Source organism: Diorhabda carinulata, chromosome 4, assembly GCF_026250575.1.
Source record: "Diorhabda carinulata isolate Delta chromosome 4, icDioCari1.1, whole genome shotgun sequence".
NCBI lineage: Eukaryota > Metazoa > Arthropoda > Insecta > Coleoptera > Chrysomelidae > Diorhabda > Diorhabda carinulata.
In genome coordinates, this window is record NC_079463.1 from 9,140,631 (window position 1) to 9,162,755 (window position 22,125).

At 31.0% G+C, this 22,125-nt stretch overlaps 1 protein-coding gene across 2 annotated transcripts in view; it reads left to right on the forward strand.

Moving 5' to 3' along the window:
- Positions 1-897: 897 nt before the first annotated feature.
- Positions 898-22,125, forward strand: part of LOC130892702 (myophilin) — a 35,370-nt gene continuing 14,142 nt past the window's right edge. Inside the window, exons 1-2 of one of the 2 annotated variants that reach the window (XM_057798252.1) lie at positions 898-1,352; positions 20,719-20,855. In XM_057798252.1, coding sequence (XP_057654235.1) covers positions 1,299-1,352; positions 20,719-20,855 — 191 coding nt within the window. In that variant the 5' untranslated portion in view covers positions 898-1,298. Of the gene's footprint in view, positions 1,353-5,923; positions 6,246-20,718; positions 20,856-22,125 lie in introns of those variants that run through there. The other variant, XM_057798253.1, reaches the window with a different exon arrangement.

Here is a 22,125-nt window from a genome sequence, read left to right on the forward strand (position 1 = left end):
CTGATATTACTCTTCTCTGTCACCAGCAGTAAGTGTGTTCTTGATGGTAAGAATATTATTTTTATTTTCTATTTTTTTATTCCAGGTTTTCATTTCCTCGATGAAATTCGAAGGAGTAGGTAGATTGAGGCCTTGGAATCAACCAGGATAAAGGGGTAATTCGTTGCGAGGAGTAGCCAGATTGAGACCACGGAATCGGATCACTTCTCTTGATAATGGCTCCAAAGTGGAAGCCGAAACGTCGAAATTTTTTAAAATTCCAACGTGGTTCAACCCGTGAACCTAGTTCTTTTGTTCATATATATTTATATATATGTGGCGATGTATTGTGTAACAAAATGGCTAACTTTCAAATTGAAATATCATTTTGGAGGTTTGTAGCTAGATTTTATTGTGTATTTAGTAATTCCAATGTTTTAGTAGGAATATTTTATTTGTATCTTCCACAACTTTGTGGAGATACTAAAAAATATATGGAACATTCATCACTTCGTAATGGGAATGCAAATATTCTAGATTTTTTGCTAGAGAAGAATATGTGGATATTTTTTGAATAAAATTTTCTCAAAAACAAATATTCTAAGACTGTTGAAATTCATAGACCGCAACGGTTTATTAGTTTATTACAATTAACAAAAAATAGGTTTTCCTTTTTTGCTATAACAAAATTTGATGACCAGAATCTAAGCTTCCATTTACTTTCTTTGTTCAACATTTATCTGTTATGCTCTGTCCTTCTATAATATAACCCGAATTGGTTCAGTTCTTATGCTTGATGCATTTTTGATGCCATTATTTACAATATTCACTGATACTTAGTGAAAATTGGGATGTGGTATTACCCTTATGATAGATAAATATGATAAAACTATTTTCCGAATTATTGGAACAGCTTGTTTCTATGAAGATTGAAATTGTTTCATAATAGTAAATTAATTGAAATAAAATTATTGGGATAAAATCAAAATCAAGGAATTAACTATTAGAATTGTCAATATCGGCCAGTCCACAACTGAACATAAAAGTATTATGAAGTTCTTGAATTACTAAACGGACAATACCAAACACCCACCTGCGTACATAGCTTTTATTCATCGATAGGAAAAGCAATACTTGTCTGGGCAATTGTTTAGTGCGAAGTTCGACTACCGGCAACCGGAATTTATCAAAATCATCGGAGTGTATCCACGGCACGGCGAAAGACCACTTTTAGTCGAGTTCATAGTTCGTTGTAGTTCGGGTGCCTTTACGTTTTTTTGTGAATACATTTGCACATTTTTATAAAGTTTTGAAGCAAAATGGCAAACAATAGGGCTGCTAAAAGCGGATTTGCCGCCGAAGCTCAACGAAAAGTAAGTAATATCCATTATTTCAGGATAGTAGTAAAATTATTAATAACAGGTGGTTGATTCCTGACTATGGTTTTTTCACCATACAATGCGGATGAGCGCATAATACTATATACTTTTTATTCTTTTTGTTACATCAAAATTGAAATATCATTGTCTATTTATACGAAATAAATATTATTCGATAAATTTCAATTTAATATCTGACCAATTAAACGTTGGAAAAATCTTGCGTATAACTGACGATCTTCAAAAACAACTTTTAATTGAACTCTTATACTAGGTTGTTGTGAATTTACTCTTCTACCAAAGTTAACACCCTTGACCTATATTAATTGTGGTTTTGTATGGTATCAAAAGCAACCTCATTACTATAAATTGGGTTATAAATTTTTGTTCTTAGATAATCGCTTTAATGGTATTAGGTTATGCAAGAACCAACAACTCATCAGTCATTTACTCATCATCTGTTAGATAAAAAATACTATTTATTGACCATGTGTGAAGCACAGGATTATTGGAATGTCAATTTCATTTAATTTTTTACCAGGTGAATGAATTTGATTAAGTTAAATAGTGAATCAAAAATATATTCAACTTAATTTATTTTTTTTTATTTTTTAATTATGTGCAGAAATCTATAGTCTAGTTTTATGAATGAGGGTGTAATTAAATGATGAAGCTTTCGTTATTTTTAGGCGTATCACTTTTTAGTAGACAGTTAAAATATTTTTACCTCGAGTATTACTTCCGAATAGCTGAAAAAAGTGCAATTTTTTAAAATGTTTCATTTTTCTAGAAGGTGTGTTAAGAACATTGTGTTATACCGGTTATAAGGGTATGAGAGATTAAACTTTTTAACTTTTACACAACTTTACGTTCATAAAGAATAATTCGATAATTTCATAAGTTGTACTGTCCAATTTCTACAATTTCAGTTCTTCTATAATTGTATGATTAACTGTCTTAGTCCAGTTTTCAGGCTTCACTTTACAACATCGAAAAACAACTGTTTAGCATCATTCATTCCAGAAGAATTATTTTTTCTTTATTCTTCTCCCTTTATCTGTGTCCATACATATTCAATCGGGTTCGCAATGATATGGTGGAGATCTAATCACCGTCAATCGCCGATTTTCTGCAGTTTAATCAATAACGGGAAAAAATATTCTTTTAATTCTTTTAATTTAGCCAATTCTGTAATTCTTTTTAATCACTCGGTTATAGGCAATTTTTCTAATAGTCTCGAGTGAAAACTTGCATTATCCATTACTATTATACATTTCTGAAGAAGAAGATCTATCGTTTGTTCCAACCATTGTACTACCAATCATTTGTAGTCACCGGAACGAATAGACTCGAAAGTCAATATTTAGTCTATCGTAAACAAAACCGTTTGAATTGCCGATGTGTACCATTATCAGTTTGTGCCCTATTTCTGTTGGCTGATTTTAACCAGAAGACTTTTCTTTGAAGTCTTTGTATTTCAAATGAATTTTTATTTTGAATTTTGGTTTTCCTGGACCCTTACGTGCTGTTTGAAACTCGCCACATTTCTCTTCTTCAATAATTCTGTAAATCGTAGATTTCCCAACACCAAGTTTACTACTAACTAATTCCACTGTGTCATCAACGCTTTTACATACATATTTGTCTGTAAATGTTTCAAAACAATTAAATATTAATGCTTTTTCATTTCAACTGTAAAAGAATCGATTTTCTTGACGTTTACGCGGCATTTTTAAATTTTCCGTAATCACACTATAATTCACAATAAACTGTACACTGCACCTTGCAAGTAGTAGCTAAACTAAACTGTTAAGGATAAACAACTTGGACCTTTTTACTTTATGGAGAAATCGAAAATCGTACTTTTGGTGAAATTTGTCGGGGAGATTTTTGGAATTAAAATAAAATAAAAAGTAAAATTTCTGTTGCAAATGGGTACTTACAGAAATTGTGATCAGGCTGTATCATCTTTAATATACAGGGACTTTGATCACATCAAACCTTGTGCTATTTTTCTGTAAAGGTTATAGTTACAAAACATTTATAAAAGACAAAACATTTTTATCAGCTCAGATACAGTTATGAGAATTTTAGGAAATATTTATATTATGTATTTTGCAATAACATCATCTTCAGGTAGATATAAACATTTCGTAAGTTGACAATTGTGACAGAACTTGATAATTTTGTAGTGGAGACATTAAATGGTGTAGGTACTGATCACGAACTTTAAAATGTCTTATTATATGTCATAATGTCTTATATATTTACGCCTATCCTATCATCCATATTAGATATTTTATAATCCTCATTTTTTTTATTGCTACAGATCGCAACATTACATAAACAAAATCTTACAGCTCTTTAATTTAATGATGTATTCAAGATTATTAATAGCTTCATTCGCGGTAGATAATTTGAACACATTCCAAATGTATGCTGGATATCTTCTGGACGTGTCGAATGCGCATGATTTGTTCAGAATATGTTCAGAACAAACATTCCTCTACGAACGATTCATAAACATCTAAAATTATAATATGAATTCAAAACTACTTAGGAGAATAGAATTTATATTATTAACTAACCGAAGTTTTATTCTTGATATTTGTAAGTGTAAAATCGAGTTTTTTTTTTAAATACAATTACGTAGAAACTCCATGGGTTAGAGGTTATTTCGTGGTAAATATCACAAAAAAGATGAATGCTCATGCGCCAGATTGAAAATCCTTACCAATGACAATGTCTATGAATCTGGTGATAGAACATGTTCAGGATATTCACCGCGAACCCGTCCCTCTAAGCATCCACCCTCGGATGGGTGCGAAGAAGGACATTCTATCAACCCCCTGCCATTTCGACAGGTCCTTCCTTCGTGTCACGGTTTCGCGCGTAGACTCTTTACTCTTCTCTGAGTTCTATGGGTTATTCTACGAAGTATTATATTTTTGTTAAGAGTTAGCCTGTTTGGCTCTTAGCTTCTTTTTCTGGACGTCTTAGTTGTGTGTGTTTTCGCTGCCTCGGGTAAATCCTTTCCAACTTTGGGGAGTGTCCTCTTGTGGGTAGACTCTGAAAACCTAAGATCTTGTTTATTTGTATTTTGTTTTTTGTGTTTTTTTGTCTTTTAGTTTCTTGTTTTTTTTGGGTATGTTGTTTTGAGTTTTTTTTTTCTTTTTTTGTATTTTTGTTTTTTTATATACTAACTTAAATTAACCTAACTTATCGATCCAATTATCTTCTCGGCCTCCCGTATTTTCTGTAATCTTCTCTACTGTACCTGTTGAGTTCCATTAATTCCTCATTAGGATGCTTTGCCAGCTCTTCAAATAGCTTCTCTGTCCTGTCGTCCATGATGTCCAGTACTTTTTGCGGTTCCCTACATTTTCTCGCTACTTGTTATCCATTGGACATTTAGTGCTTGTCTTAACATTATGTTTTGTTGAGCTTGTATTTTTTTCCTGTTTGTTTTATTTAGGTTAGGTTAGGTTTGTTCCCATGCAATCGAGGCGTATGTCATAATCTGTATTATTATACTGTGCAGATATGCACTCATGGGCAAAAAATAGACTCAGGCGACACCTCTACAATCGCAATTCACTGATAAAAAACCGAACCAGAAATTAAAATTTTCTTACTAAAATCTTAAAGGTGTTAGCTTCAAAACGCTTGTTTACAGTAATTGGAGGTAAAACCCTTATAAAATGTTATATACCGACCACAATCAGTTAGCTATCAAACGCCAACTGATACACATGAGTCAGTATGCTGTTTTCAGAGTTTACCGTCGTTACCAAGACTGGTAACTTTTATCGAAGACGGGGTTACGGAAGAAAAAGTTGCACACCCGAGAGAAATGACCAATTGCAGCTAAATCTGATTGGCCAGCGTAAGGAGGTTTATTTTAGCCAATAGGTGCAAAGTCACGTGGTGATCATGTTTCGATCACGAATCGATTGTGTTTTCGGTTGCTCTATTTGTTGAATGGATTTTATACAAATCACACTAAATTTGAAGACTGAAACGTTAAATGTATTTTATAAGATGTGATCTGTACGAACACTTGATCAAGATTAATACGCTCTGTAATACCTTATCATAAGATAACCATACTTCAGATTTCTAAATATGGTTTAAGGGTTAACTTGAAACCTATAAATTATTTTTAATAAAAGAAAAAAATGAGTGATGTGGAATATTTTTTTTAACTAAATATGCATTTTTGGTTGAAGCTATTAAAATTTTCCACTAATTTATATTGCGCATTCCATATTTTTTGTTAGTTTCCTCGTCAGTAATTTTATTATTATATAAATAATTATTGTTTATTTGTCAGTCTGATTAACTATAAAATCGTGTTTTTCTTGGTTTTTTAAAGTATATTTGTTCACTTTAAGCCTCAAAAAGGTACTTTGCGTAAAATATCAATAATTCCAAAAATTTCAACTTAATCTTTTACTACCAAAATGGCCGATTACCTTAATCTCCCACTTGCACTTGTCGAACTTGACCTAAATTTAACTCTGTAGTATGAACATATAAATTACCCTCGAGAAATAATTTGTTCAGTTGAAATTGACTTCGGTGTTTACTTTAACTCCAAAGACTACATTTCAAAATTCGCCATATAAGCAATACCCGTATGCTCGACATACATACCTTATTTGGTTTTGACTGCAAATACTCAACGACATTCTGACGATTTGTTGTTCGTATCTACCGAACTTGTATCTAATCTGTGGTTAGTTTTATTGCTACAAAAGTAAAGTAATTTTTTGCATCAGTATCATTTTGTGCAAAGTTATTCTAAGCAGTTGGGTGTTAAAAGAAGTAAATATGGTCAACGACAGAGCTCCCAAGAGTGGATTGGCGGCTGAGGCTCAGCGAAAGGTATTAATGTTTTTTAGTTTGTCGTATTGATTAGATTTTTTTATTATTTGAGTGATTCTAATGAACTTGTATAAAATTATAATTCGAGTTCAAACACAGGCTATAAAAACTGTACTTTGATGTTCCGTGGACAGCTAAATGTACAAAATTTCATTTTTTGTTAAATATTAAAGTGTGCATACAAATTATAGAAAAACAATGAATAATTTTTCATATTTTATCTTATTAAAAAACATTTTGAGAATGTACATAAGATGAATAGACAGATAGAAATTTTATGGTTAATTTTCTCTTAAATGGAAATTATGAAATAACCATTTCAATTATTTTTATTGACGCAAATTGAATTGATTTTTAAATCGATATTAGGATGATTTTAAAATGTCTTAATACATACATAGATACGTTTCTGGTATTGACTCGGTTTTCAAGTTCATTTCATTTCACAAAATAAAAAATAATAATTTGAAATCATATAGAATTAGAGAACGAGACATACTAATTTGAAGACAAAAATAAAAAACAAATAGATGAATTTCAAGCAAAACCATTTTTATTATTTCTTTTTTGTCATGATTTTTCTTATTTTAGTTCTCTTTTGATTAAGTATTTTTGACTTACTTCGGTCAAATTATTACCAATTATTTTTTCATTTTCTATTAAAAGAGACTTATATCAAGACGAATCATCAAGAAAAACTTATAAAAAGGTCCAAGATGTAAAAAGTTGAAGAAAAGTATTTTTAATACTCACCTCAATATTGATCCATCCTTCTATGCACTTTGTATAGTCAAGTGATTTTTTTACATGCTTTTTGAATATACTAATCAATTTTTCTGTTTATTGTTGTTAAAAATTCTATTTTCTTGTTTAATTTGATCAAAAATTGTATTTTCTAATTTCAATTTTGAAAAAAATTGGCGTTTCTGAGTGTTTTATTAAAAAATTCTCTTTTTTAAGTTATATATTGTGAAAAATTCAATTTAAATGTCTAATTTGGTCAAAAAATATAAAAGTTTAAACTTGATACGGTAAAAGTGACTTTTCTTTGTTCAATTTTGTCAAAAATTCCTTTTTCTGGTTTAGTTTGATCAAAAAGTATCTTTTCTAATTTCAATTTGGTGGAAAATTGGCTTCTCTGAAAGTAATGCTCAAAAATTCTCTTTTAAGTTTCATATTGTTACAAATTGGAATTTATAGTCTAATTTGGATAAAAAAACTTTGATATGAAGTTAGATAAAGATAGAGATAGAGTTTGATATGAAAAAGGGTTTTTTTCTGTTTATTTTTATCAAAAAATTGTTTTTCTGGTTTAACTTGATCAAAAAATATCTTTTCTAATTTCAATTTGGTGAAAATTGACTTTTCTGTATGTAATTCGTTCGTGTCAATTGGATTTTAAAGTCTATTTCAGTTCAAAAATAGTTTTTTAAAGGTAAGTTTGATTAAAGAAAAAATTTTTTTTTCCTGTTCAATTTTTTCAAAAACTTGTTTTTCTGATTTTGATCAAAAAGTCCAATTCGAGCTCTCAAATTTTTTTTTTAATTTGTTTGCATCTAAAATTCGTTTTTTTTGTTAAATCAGTCAACATTATCTTTTTTTAGTTAAAATTGTTAATAAATTGAATTTTTCTAGTTTATTTTCATGGAAAATTTCCTTTAACATTAATTTGATAAAAAATTGTACTTAGAAATGCATTCGTTCGAAACCTCATTTAGTTAAAATCCAGTTTTTCTGATTTAAAATTTTTTTTTCTAAACTTATAATTTTCCAAGACATCGTTTGCTTCTATATTGATTCCATCTGCATTTTATAAATATAAAAATATTAGGCGTTTCAAGTAAAACACGTATAAAACTAACTATTTACCGAATTATCTAAATGTATTCATTCATTTAGCTGCTATATTCTTTTATCAACAGGCGAAACATAATTGACATAACAATAATTGTTTTTAACATGTTTAATAAAGAAATCATACGTGAATTCTAGTTGGTTAAACTATGTCGATTGTATCACGTTTTTATTATCTTATCAACCAGCTCTTCGTGTTATTAAATAAGGTCATACGAACGATATAGTAAACAATATCAATTCAAATTTAATATATTATTTTTGCGTTTTAATTTATGTATATACAGAATAATTATTACTATATGAATATTATAATATTTCTATTCAATAATATTATATAAATTTCTTTAACTTTTAACTTCCTACACCTCTTTATATGTTTATGTTAATTTGTTCATTGTCTTTGCGTTTCGATCTTTTTCATAATATGTAGTTCTTAAAAGTACTCCTTTCACTGTTCCATTATTTACCAGCCATATGTTAATGTTTTGTTGTTTTTCCCCTATACTTTTTTTTGTTTCATGTTGTTTTTCCTTGGATTCCTTATTGTGTTATTGCCTTTCTCCATTTTTCGTTCAATTTCTTTCCATGACACTTGTTTAGAATGTTTCACCCACTAGCTTTTCTTTTATTATTTGTCGAGAATCTTTTGTTACTAGTCCTAAATATCTTCACCATAAATTTTGAATTTTAACTTATTTTTAAATTCCTTCTGTCCACTATTTTGTATATTTTCTATTTGTGTCATCAAATATATTTTCCTTGTCATTATGATGCCATTATTAGTTTCTGTCCATATTTTTTATATTTTTCTATTATTTTTACTTCCATCGTATCCATGTATGTCTTTGCTATTGTCTCCTCTTACAGTTTTCTATTATTGGTTCCGATTTTTGAATTTTTCTTTTTATTTTCATGTTTCACTTTTTGTTTACTTCAATTTTTGTGTTTTGCTGTCACTAAATAGTGATCGCTATTTATCTATTATCCCCTTTTTGTTGTTAAATCTAAAATTTTATTTTTATTTCTTTTGCTTATTAACATGTAATCTGCTATAGATTTCTCATTCCCTGACTTCTTTAGTATAGCTTTGATACCATAATACAAAGTAGATTTGTTTGTGCTAAATAATTCTCGAAAGCGAAAAAAATAAACCCGACATTAGTAATTAATCAAATTTAATTTTTGTGTTTCTTTTTATGTTTTATTTGATCGCAGACTCCAGATAATATGGCATGTTTCCTTATATTTCACGTCCTTATTTTTCATTTCATCTCGTTGTTAAGTGGGTCAAGCTCCTGGAAAATCAATAACTGACGTCACAGTTGTCAGAGCTTGCGAATAATCTGTATTATCCTACAAATCCTTTACTAACCTTGATTTAGTAAACTGTAGTGTATATAAACGTAATTTTTTGAAAGTATGACAAGTTTTGACCGTAATATCTCTGAAATTAGCGAAAACTGAATGTATGTTTTTTGAAAATAATTTTTGTTTCGATTAATAATAATAATGAAGATATCAGAAAAAATTTTTGAATAAAAACTACACTCAATATCACCACAAATCACTTATCATTTACTGTTATGGACTAAGTATATGCGTTGATACTAAAAATACCATTCCTTGTACAAAGTGATGTCATTTTCACAATTTAAATTTCCATTTTATGCGTTTTGGATTATCATAAAGGACCTTCTTTATCAAGGGATCAAGAACAGAATCTATATAGTGTTGTTGAAGCAATACGTTACATGTGATGGAACGATTGGAATTGTTTTTTTTGGGGGGCATATTATAGGTGATCCAAATACCTGGTCTGGTTATTTTCCAACCTGCTGCAAACATTTTAAGGTTTTTTGAGACTTCCTAAATTATCTAACATGAATATCCATTTCTGTCTGTAGTATGTCGTTGTCCAATTCTTTTGGTAGGAATATCAAGATCAAAATTACCCGATTTAACAACTAAATAATAAAGTCAATGTGAAACTACTTCTGATTAATTAAGCACCACCTTTCTATACAAGAAATAATATAAATCTTTTTAATGAGTCTCTGAACCACCCTAGCTTCGTTTCTTTGGGTTGGACTCGAGAAAGGGCAGGAATATATATCTTGAGGGAACTCAAAACATTAGATGGTGTGGATGGCGGCTATGTTGCCTCAATTCAATAATTTTTGCTTGTGAAGGGATCGAAATAAAAACAATTATTCCATGAGATCCAAGCAGAAGTAGAAACAAAACACTTTTTTGAGAATTTGACACACACTAATCGAAGCTCACCTCTTTTAGAATATACCCCTTAACGTACAATGCATTGTGAGCACAAGAACCCCTAGATCTCATTCGGTGGTGTGGTCAGTCTTATATAATAAAAGGATTCATGAATATGGAAATAATAACTTTGTTATAAAGAAATTAACTTCTCTTTTTCCATAATCAAGTCAAGTAGGTAACTGGCCAAAAAAAGAGAGTTGCCGAAAACAACTCATGATACATGTGATATTGTCAACTAAACCTCTTCATTTTTTAACTTCACCCTTTAACAATAAAAGAAACTGAAAATTTTTTATTCTTAGAAAATTCGTGATTGTCATACAACTATTGTTGGTCACTTAAAGGTTAATTTAATCTGTGTTTAAAGGTATCAACGAATCGCTCTCTTATATTTTATTTTTCAAAAGTGATCGTGCCACCAACGATTAAAGTACTTGTTTTTGAAGTATCCCAAACGTTTAGTAGGTAATACTTGTTTGATGTATCCGTTTCTATGATTTTGGTTTCTATTTCAGCGGTTATACAAAATATCTTTTGTTTTTAAAAATCGAAAAATTGTTCTTGTGCTTGTTCGAAGATCATGGGAATTGAAAAATGGAAACACTCAAATTTTAGGGAAAAGATACGGTAAGAGTATGATAAACAACACCACGATGATCATCATGAAGCTCTATACATAGACTATTGATGATACGAGAAATCGATTTAACACATCTATTTTATGCGGAAATATTAACTTCCGGATGATCCGGAAGTGGCCATTAACCCAGGAAGGCTAACAGATATCGAACCATGGATAACTTTGTTTGATAAATCTTATCAAGATCTATCTGTTTGTGAAAAGTCATGATGATTAACAAATGTGCTGAAGAGTTTTTGTGAAGAAAGTATGCTAATGCGTCTTTTTTTATCAAAAAACCTAATATAACCTAACCTAACCTTACAAAAATTACTAAATTTTCATATTATCTATTGATTTTTCGTGAAAATAATGCATTTGCTTCCTTTTTCCTCAGAAACTCAGTAACTGCGCATACGTCAATCATCATGACTTCACACACAGATAGATCTTGATGAGAACTGTCGAACAAAGTGGTTCGATATCTGTTAGCCTTCCTGAGATGATGGCCACTTTCGGTATCTCCGGAAGTGAATGTTTCCGCATAAAATTGATATGATAAATCGATTTTTCGTATCATCAATTGTCTATGTATAGCCAAAGATACTTATTAGGAAATAATTCTATTAGAATAGAAAGCATGGTGAAGAATGGTTCAGAAAATGTTCCTATACAGGTGGCGAAAGAAATATCAGTAAAATGAAATAGTGGTTACATTGGAAGTTGTATAGTATATAGCCCTAAGCCATCACGGGCACTAGAGGATAATTTCATACATGCAGATGAAAAAAGAATATATTCATCTGGGTCACCGAGTATTTATTCACATTATGTCTGAAACGTAATAATTAATTCAATGAAGAATTTCCTACAATGTGTTAAAAAGATAAATTTTATTTCCGTTGTTATAACCAACGGAATATATATTAAGCATTATATTAGTCTGCGGATATTTCTGGGAAATTTAGAGAATTCTTCACCCATGACACACCCGGTGTTTTTCAACGTGTAATTTAATATACTATGTCTCACGATCATAGGCATGTTTAGTTTATATGGAATACTGTATAAAAGTGTTTATCTTATATAATGGCCGGTACTAAGGCGTGTTAAAATGGTAATATGAATACTTTCCATAATTGTATAGTGGGTAGGTATAATGATAGTGAAAAGTACGATCACAATTTCTCGACCTCGATTATTTGATGTAAACTTATTAATTTTATAGTACAAAACACCAAAGTAAGTCTATAACATGCACATTAGTGTTTCATGGATTATTAAAAAATTGGGAAGACTACTTATTTGCTTGTTTATTATTGTATGTTTAGCTTCCTTGAATATACATTACCGGACAAGAGCTTCTGCCCACCCTATAGTTTGCGTGATACTTAACAAATTAAAGCAATACGATTGTGATAATTATATTTTAAAGAACATAATAAAGATAATAATATAGTAATAGTGAAACTATAATCTGTGATTCTCACATATTTAAATTTTTTAATCAAAGTGAAGTGGCAGTAGGACACTACTTTCTAACTTCCCTATCCAGCAACTCAATTGAGATTGACTACGACGGGCAAATTATTACTTTTAGTTCAATCTTCCTTTCCAATTCTTTCAAATACTCTTTGCACAGCTTCGAACACTGGGATTGTTGTCATGCTCGAAGAAAAATTTTCTGCCGTTTCTGCCGGTCAAGCGTTGGCTAAAATGTAGTACATTCTACTATATTTTTTTCAGCTTTCTCTCTTCAAAATTCCTCCAATATTTACTAGATCTCCAGTTGTCTTTCTTCCAAAACATCCCCTAACCATCACCTAGCCTCCGCTCTGTTTTACAATCGGAATTGCACATGGATCTAATTTTCATTCTTTCTTTGGCCTGCGCACATACACTCCTCTTTTAAACCCAAAAAAACTTAAACTTTGACTCATCACTTCATAAAACTCTTTTTCAATCTTCATGGGTCTAGTTATTATGTGGTTTAGCCCACTGCAACTTCTTGATTTTATTTTGACGTCTTGAAGCGATTTCTTCACAGCCACCCTTCCAAAAAGGCCAGCTTCTCTCAATCTCCTTTACATTGTAGAGGTACTCAAATGCAGATCTAGATTTTTTGACTTGATCTGCTACCTCTGGACCCGTGAGTCATCAATTATGTTTACTGATCAATACAATAAGTTTATCTTCAGTGGTTTTGGTTTTTCGATGTGTATCGTGTGTAGACAAAAGTAGACCAGCTTTTAATTAATAATCATAAGTTTTTAATAATTTTTCTGATTGATAAAAATTATTTCAGAACTATTTGTTGTCATTATAATAATTTAAATACTGAATTAATTGGTAGAAATCACTCCTAACGTGATCAGAAGCAACTTTAATTGCTTTGGCACAACTCATTGATAATGATGAAATTTTTATTATTATTTCTATTTATTAAACACAATTTTCACGAAATATCAGTTTTGGGCAATAATGGGTTAATATATACTTAGTTTATACTGCTTGTAGAAAACGGATTGGCTCGTATTTATATTAATTCACAAAATCTGGTTGAACCTTAAATTGAAACCAGACATTGAATGAGAAACAATTATTTTGCATTGTAGCATTTTGACTAGTTGAAATAGAAAACACAAATTAGTTCAGTTAATGGTTTTTGGTACTATAAGATGAAATATGTTTTAAGAGAGTCGAAATTATTTCAAAATCTCAACTAACAAAAGGAACCAAACAATGCCGCGATCTCCTTGATCAACGGATTTATATCCCTTTAAATTTGTCGAATAATATAGCTCTAGCGCAAACGACAAGAAGTTATCTACCACCTTTATGTACTCAGATACACAGATTACTAATTTGTAAAGTGCAAGTTTCTAAAATACTACAGCTGCAAATTTGTTTTAGACTCATTCCCTCCTTCCAATACAATTTTTAAATTAGTTTTAAAATTTTCCTAATAATGTTTTCAAACCGTAAAATCTTTATTTATGACTTAATAGTAATAAATATAATATACAGTTAATGTTTGAAACGGCGTATTTGCTTTTCTCATCATTATTCTCGTCGAGTACTGGAAGTACTCAAACACTCTTCTTTTTTAAATAGAAATAAGCATGCGATGAATAATAATGTATCCACATTAGCGACACTTCTTTAATTTGTTAAATAAAGTTCATTTGAATCCACAGAATACAGAATTATGTATAAACGTACGAGGGCGGTTTAACGCTAGTTCCAGATTAGTTCCAATAATCTACGAGGATTCCATTTTAAATTGTTACAAAAAGTGAATCAGAAACGAACAAGTTCGAAACAAAGTGTTTTATTTCTCGTTGAAATATTCGCCCTTATAAACTGGGAGGGGTTGGACCAGTGAGCATCCACGATTTTCTGATTCCTGTCTTTTGCAGTTCTGTATTTTCTGATTATTTTCATATTTTCTTGCCAAGACAATGTTATAAAGTGTTTTATCACATAAAAAATAATTTCTTAACCGGTTTGCAAAGTAGGAACTTCACTTATAGTCTTTGTACGCGCAGGATTGCTAAGACAAGGAACTTAATTGGAAACGACCATATTTATACTGTAATTGCTACTGCTCATGTATTCATTACAATTTTTTATAGGAATACCAATCATAATTGGTGGATTAGCTCCCCTAACAGTCTGTGCACCTGATAAACCGTTTCACGAATAAATAAGATTTAAGTAATTACCTTCCTTATTTCTTTTACTTACAAGACGAATTGTGGTGAGAAGAGCTGGAGCAGGATGAGCAATTTATACCACACTGTAATCAAATATTCTTCATGCTGGTTCTTTTCTAACTTCAACTATTTTTAAACTTTATTTAGCTCGAATCTCATCTCGATTTCAGGAGCAATTAAATCATTCTCTCGTCAAATCCTTTTCGTATATATGATCTAAACAAACCGTATTGAGGAATAAATGTATTCTTAATATTTATAAATGTCTCTCATATCTTCAAAAGTACTTTATATAACAAATGAAAAAATTGGCAACCATCGAAATCCTTGGACCTATCATTTGTTATTATAATTAATTGTATTTGATTCACGTCAATGGTGCTTTTATCAGGTTAAATCGGAAATTACTTATCAGAAAACCGGAAATTGGTGTTTTTGGTTAACGACCTGGACTCATAATTTCCATAGAAATCGAAATGATGTATTATCGCATAATGAGATATTTATATCAGCAGGCTGATTCCACCTTGTGTTGTGACGTATCATCTTAATTAACGATATTATTGTAACTTATTCAGGCTCTAAAAGTACAGTTTTCTGATTTTTACTAAATTTGCGAAGTCTCTAGTTGTAATTTCCAATCTTTATCTTAGCTTCATAATTTGTAACAATGTTTTTATTGAATTATTTTTTTGGTAAAATACATTCAAACGAAAATGAATCTTCAACAATGAAAAAAAGGTTATAATAATTAATAGTAAAGAACGTACAAGCTAAAATTCGTCGACCTATCAATCTTCAGAGTTCCATCCCCTGGTCCTAATAAAACTTCCAATCGCTTTTTCATAGATCAAATAAGTTTTTTTCTCGATATTGCTTGATGCTATATCATTCCTCAGTGAGCGCCATTTTGAGGTCCGATTTCGTGGCTGGAGCAGGATTTCTAGCCCGAACTATTCTCGTAAGTTCATCCCATGAATGCTCGATAGAATTCGATAGTCTAGGCTACGCGTTGGACAATCCATAGCGACAATTTGTTATTTTAATAATCAGGTTAATAACAATAAAAAAATCAACAATTCAGCACACACGCTACGGAAACAATTCAAAGTCTATGGCACCAAAAGTTTTCAATGATGAAAAGATTATAATGTATTAATCAGGCTTGATAAGTTGCTCGATCAATCCAGTACTTTAAACCTTAAGATTCATTATTTTACTTAGTTAAACTTCAACGATTTTACATTTTAATGCATGTCAATGAAATCTACATAGACTAAGATTTTTGTATTGTATTAGGATTTTAATTTGTAGTGAATACTCAAAATTTACATTGATTTGGAAGGGTCAAATAGTATATCCCCACCCAATAGATAATAAATAAAATGCCGGTCATCAAATAACGAAATTATTATTACAAAAGAAATAAGAGACGGCCTACTGCGAACTGAATAGTGAACAACTTATCCATTACAATATTCAATTTTTAGAATCAGTGAATCATTTAAAAGTATAGATAAGCCACAATAATACACAAAAATCCAATCCTGAATAAAACCGGTTTCTAAATCGAATAATACTGAGAAAATAATGAATGTAAATAGGGTATTACACATAATTCCAAAAATTTTTTCTATAATTATCAAGTAGTAGGGTTTCCTGTTCAGTCAGTAGTTAGTTAGGAGCTGTGCAAGTGTGCAGTATATTAGAGATCAAATTATTCTTAAATAAAAGATTTTGTGAACAATAATGTATGTGACATCCGTGGCTTCAAGATCAACCATCAACAAGTCGAATTGCAGATTCGGAAAACGTCCTACTAGAGACTAGCGCAGAAAGAGGCCAAACATTTGACGGCAACATCTATCAACAGATGCTTTGAAAGTGATTGTAACTATTTTTAACCGACTTTAAAGTCGAGGTGTCCAGAACACGTCTTTTCCATCAAACAATGTTTGTCACAAATACACCTCACACTTCACTGTACAAAATTGCGAAACAAGATGTGACAATAAGACGAAAATTATACCAGAGAGGATAACTCCAAAATGCGGTACAATCTACAATATGTTCGCATCAAACATAATGCCAAATTCTTCAAGGTATTCTTGCAGAAATGAAAAGAAACCATTTTCTTGGCGTATTTTCAATACAAACAGTGGGAAAATGTGAAAAAACATGATTTTAGATATAAAACAGTAAATAAAAGGCAAACAGTAATGGAAAGTAGTTGTTTGATAAAGATATATAACAAGTATCGTAATGAAAGAAGACTAAGAATCTATTATTTGGTTGAAACATAGTTTGACAGCTATGACATTGTTCATAAAGCCTTGATAAATGTTAATTGGAAATGTAAAATGAAAGCACCCCATTCCAGAGGTAAACATATATGCATATTGCATTTCGGTGAGGAGCAAAATTGGGTGAATGATGTGCATTTTATCAAGTTTGAAGCATGTTAAGATAGCTCTTTAGATTACCATGAGGACATTTAAGGAACTCTTTTCGATTCTGAGTTTTAACAACAAACTGTACCAGCACAATTGCAACTAAATATCTTTCCAAAGCAATGGAAGTTTCGATGAGAATTATACAGGTGTAACTAATACAGGTTTTAAAAACAAAAAAAATAAATACCAATGAATATACTGTAGGCGAAATGGGCAAAAAGAATGGTCAATGTTTTAAATATTACCCCCGTGTTAATATGTTGGAATCGAATTGATATAGTCTCAACTAAAAACCCAGACAAGAACTAATAACACTTCACCAAAAAATTCCTGCTCCGTTGTGTTGCTTACAATGAAAGAATGTCCTAAGACATTGATTCTGACGAAGATGAATATGATGCTAGTGATTTAGTATTATTATATTGTAGTATTATAAATGAAAACCACTGGGAAAAACTTGGTCATAATTTTTTGATTTTCCAGGAAATTATCATATCCAAGAATTTAAAAAGTTATTCCCCAGTATGGCCTTACTGTTATAAAATATTCACTGTATTGTGTCTATAATATGGCAACATAACCATCAACTTTTACTCTAGTTTTCAAGTTACAAAAAAACTTTGAAGCAATTAATTCATCCTTATATTTAATTTTACTGAAATTATCTTCGTTTGTTATATTAAGTACAACTCTGTGCAATTATTAATGATGGGTTCCTTATCTCCTTTTGTACTTATGGTTTCACAAAGTGAGAACATTTTCGTTATTTGTTGTTACTGATATTTATTTATTTCCATAACTGTAATGACTGCATGGTGATATTTCGAATAAAATCAAACTAATTGATTTCTCCTGATATATCTCTCAACTAAACAATCTGCAATCCAAAGTATTTTGAGATTATCAACAATTTTAGAAATCAGCTCAAATGATTCATCGAAGACATAAGTTAGTTTCCTCTGAATTAGGCAATCATCCTTAATTTTAACCATTCAAGGTCACCTCTTGGAATGTATGAATATTTTTTGGTGATATGTTGTATGACTAATCTTATGAAAACAACTACATTAACGGTTTATGTGTAATGTAATATATATGTCAAACATTCTATATTTCAATGTATCATCACTGGATATTAATTTATTATCTACAAGATATATCCAAATTCAGTTGAATGGAAAAGTTCGCAGAAAATTTATTAGAACACTTTGTTATCCGTGATATTAATTATTGATATCTCCCAACAACACTGACATGGTTCTGAAAGGTTACAAAAATAGATTGGAATAAAAATTTCCTCTCTTATTGTTTATATGGTTAGTTAATAATTTGTTTACCACATATATATCATTATTCTTATTGGGTCTTGATTTATACTGAATACCCAGAATTTTATAAAAATTAATGGATACTGCGAGAGCTCAAAGTCAAAAATCGGAAACCCACAACACTAAGTCAGATAAAAGCAATTGTTGACAACACATCTCAAAAGTGCTCAACTATAGAGAAACGTTATAATGTTCGTCATCAAATAACTAAAATATCAACACAGATGTTCTCGCTGCTTAGATAAGGAACCCATCATTAAGAATTACACAATTTTTTATGTTTCTGTTGTCATAATATAGATACAATATTTGATAACAGTAAAATCATACTTGGGAATAATTTTGGCCTCTCTCTGTGCTAGGCTCTACGTTTACCGATTCTGCAAATCAACCTGTTGATGGTTGATCTTGCAGCCACGGTTGGCACTTACTTTATTGTTTACAAAACTTTTCTTTATAAATAATTTGACGCTCACTATAACTATAAATACCAACTTTTTTTCCTTATATTTACCTATAGAATCATTTTCCGAGATTGGGGTGTTATTCCGAAACACCCTGTATATGGTCTAATTAATACACTCAGGATGTTTACGCCAGAACAATATTCCCCCCATATAAATAAAAACACCTCTGATTGTCCACCAAAAAATTGCAGAAAAACGTGAACTCGGAAATAGGCGGCAAACATCCAGAATGCCAGAGGATAGAACAAGCAAATAATTGATGTTGCATTAAAAATAAATTACTTCCAACGTCCATGGAAAATTGGTCAAGTCCTTATGATTTTGAAGCCTGAAAAAAGCTGAAAATGTAAATAAGCCTATTAGTCCGGTGCTAATACTTTAAAAATTATATGAGAAAATATTACTAAAAATTTGAGCGAAAGAATATTAAAATATCGGGTCGGATTCCAAATATATCGTGTAGTTAATATAATCAAAACTCATTTACAAGGACTTTATAGACAATTTTTGTTGTTATTCTAGAAGAGAGTTTTCACATGAATACTCCTTACATATCAGTTAGTAAACCTACTGTGAAATCATGGTATTCGCATACAACAGCCCCTTAATTCATGCAATGCGACAGAATATAACTTGATGTCAATTGTTATACCTACGTACGCCGAACATCACGTCATTGTTGACCGCCGAGCCATTTTTTCAATTCTGTGAACAGAAAATAATCCGAGGGGCCTAAATCTAGCAAATAGGGTACATGAGGTAGAAATTCAAACTTTAATTCATTCATTTTGGTCATTGCAATAACGGATGTATGAGCTGGTGCATGTTTTGATGAAACAACACTCTCTTTTAAGCCAAAGCCGTTTTTGCTTGATTTATTCGCTCAAACGTTGCAATAAGTTCGCTTAACACTCGCTGTTGGTAGTTTTTTCTTTTTTTAAATAGTCGTTGATAATTATGCCACGTGCATTTTGAAAAATCCGACGGCATGACTTTGACTGCACATGAAACGGTCTTTGCCTTCTTTGGAGCCAGTTCTGCCTTTCCACTCTATTATTTTGATTGCTCTTTTGTTTCGGGAGTGAAGTGATGGACCCACGTTTCATCTATTGTTATGGAACGGTGCAAAAATTCGGTTTTATTATTTCTATGAAACATTGCCAAATACTCGATGAAAACATTTTCACAATCCTGTTTTTGTTCGATTTTAGCAAACGCGGCACCCAACTTGGGCATGGCTTTCTCATGTCCAAATTTTCAGTTAATTTGCGGTGTACTGCACTTTTTGAAATGCCTATTATGTCTGTTAGCTCGCACACTTTCAGTCAATTATCATCCAGTACCGCTTTGTGGAATTTCTTCAACATTTTTGGAGTCGTCACCTCATTTGGTCGACCACTGCGATACTTGTTTCGCAGGTTGTACGGCCTCCTTCAAACCCTACTACCCAATATTTTACTGTTTATAACCAAAGAACAGTCTCATCCAGAGTAAAAACTAGTTCAGCTTTTATATTGGTTGAGCTAAGGCATTTCCATGTTTACAAATTCACTGAAAACGTTCACTTAAAACAAATACTAAACAACGTGGCTTCTTCAAACTTGCAACATATGCTGAATAGACTGTGTACTTTCTAATACAGTGGGATTTTTCAAGCAAATACCGCTATTTCTAGATAGGCCAGGTACTTATGGGACCATCCTAGTACTATAATTTCGAAGCACCATCAATTTAAATATTTTTTTCTTATTTGTAGGTTAATGCAAAATATAGCGAAGAATTAGCAAAAGAAAGTTTAGAATGGATTGCAACTATTACAAATGAACCTATCAGCGTTGCCGGTGACATGGACAATTTCTATGAAGTACTTAAAGATGGTACACTATTATGCAAGTGAGTATTTATTTATGAGAGAAAGTATATGTGAATGATTTATTGAGTAACTATTATAATGTAATTGTCGTTTTAATATTAATTTGTTTATTGGTTGATGCAATATACGAATTTTATACTTGCCATTAATCGACTAACATTGTATCATAAACAAATAATTATATACCAACAATCATATACTAACTGGATGATAGTCACTTTCTTACATCGTCAAAAATCATAGGTAGTCATCGAACCATTCTATTCATTAATATAACACAAAAAAATTAAACCGTTATTTATAATTATGATACTATTTACATATTAACTCAGATTACGCTACGCCCGATTATTTCATTTTTTTCTCTGTCCTGGATTAACTGGAAATATGTTCATATCCTATTGAATTATTTTTTGGCTTTTGTACATTATTGTTATTTCAAATGAAATCGATGTTTTCCACTTATTTTATCGGTGATTACATTTTCAAACGAACAAACCCTATCACAAACAGACAGCGTAAAGTACTTGGGTGGTATCTAGGCAAAGGACTCACCTGGAAACATATATCCTTACTAAAAGGAACAGCTAGGAACTAAATTTGACTTACCGTTACAATCAAAATCTCATCTCGATGTTATAGAGAGGTTTCAATCAAAAGTATTACACAGAATCGCCGACGCACCGAGGTTTATATTCAACAGTGAAATCACCAATTCTGTCAAATAAGAAATAAGTGGCTTCAGTGAATGCTTCTTAAGCAACCATAACAACCACCCGTACCAGCTAGCAGTGAAACTACTTAACAACAGTGAACATATACAAGATTAAAATCACAAATTTGAGTATGAGTTCCTACATACTCAAAATAATTATCAGTGAGAAATGATGTTGCTGGACATCAGTCACAAACATACTCATACTACATAAGAAACAATTTAATTGCTTATAGTACTAATGAGAGTATATATATTTATATTTCAATATAAATACTGATTGCATGTGGTAATAAGCAAGGCTAAAAAAATTATTACCCACATATGTGGGTAACTCGCGATTCGTTGAAGGAAATTGAAGCACGTTTCAAATGGGGATTATAATGAGTAAGTGCATGCAGAACAGTATGAGAAACGGTAATCAGATATTCTCTTAAAAATCGAAAACGGATCTGTTTTTGTTATGCATCTAATAGCCGGGGTGTAGAGACTTACAAACCATCTATTGGAGAAAATCCCAGGCTGCAAATTGACTTGCTTACTAAAGTCAATAAATAATAAGTTTTTAAATTTGA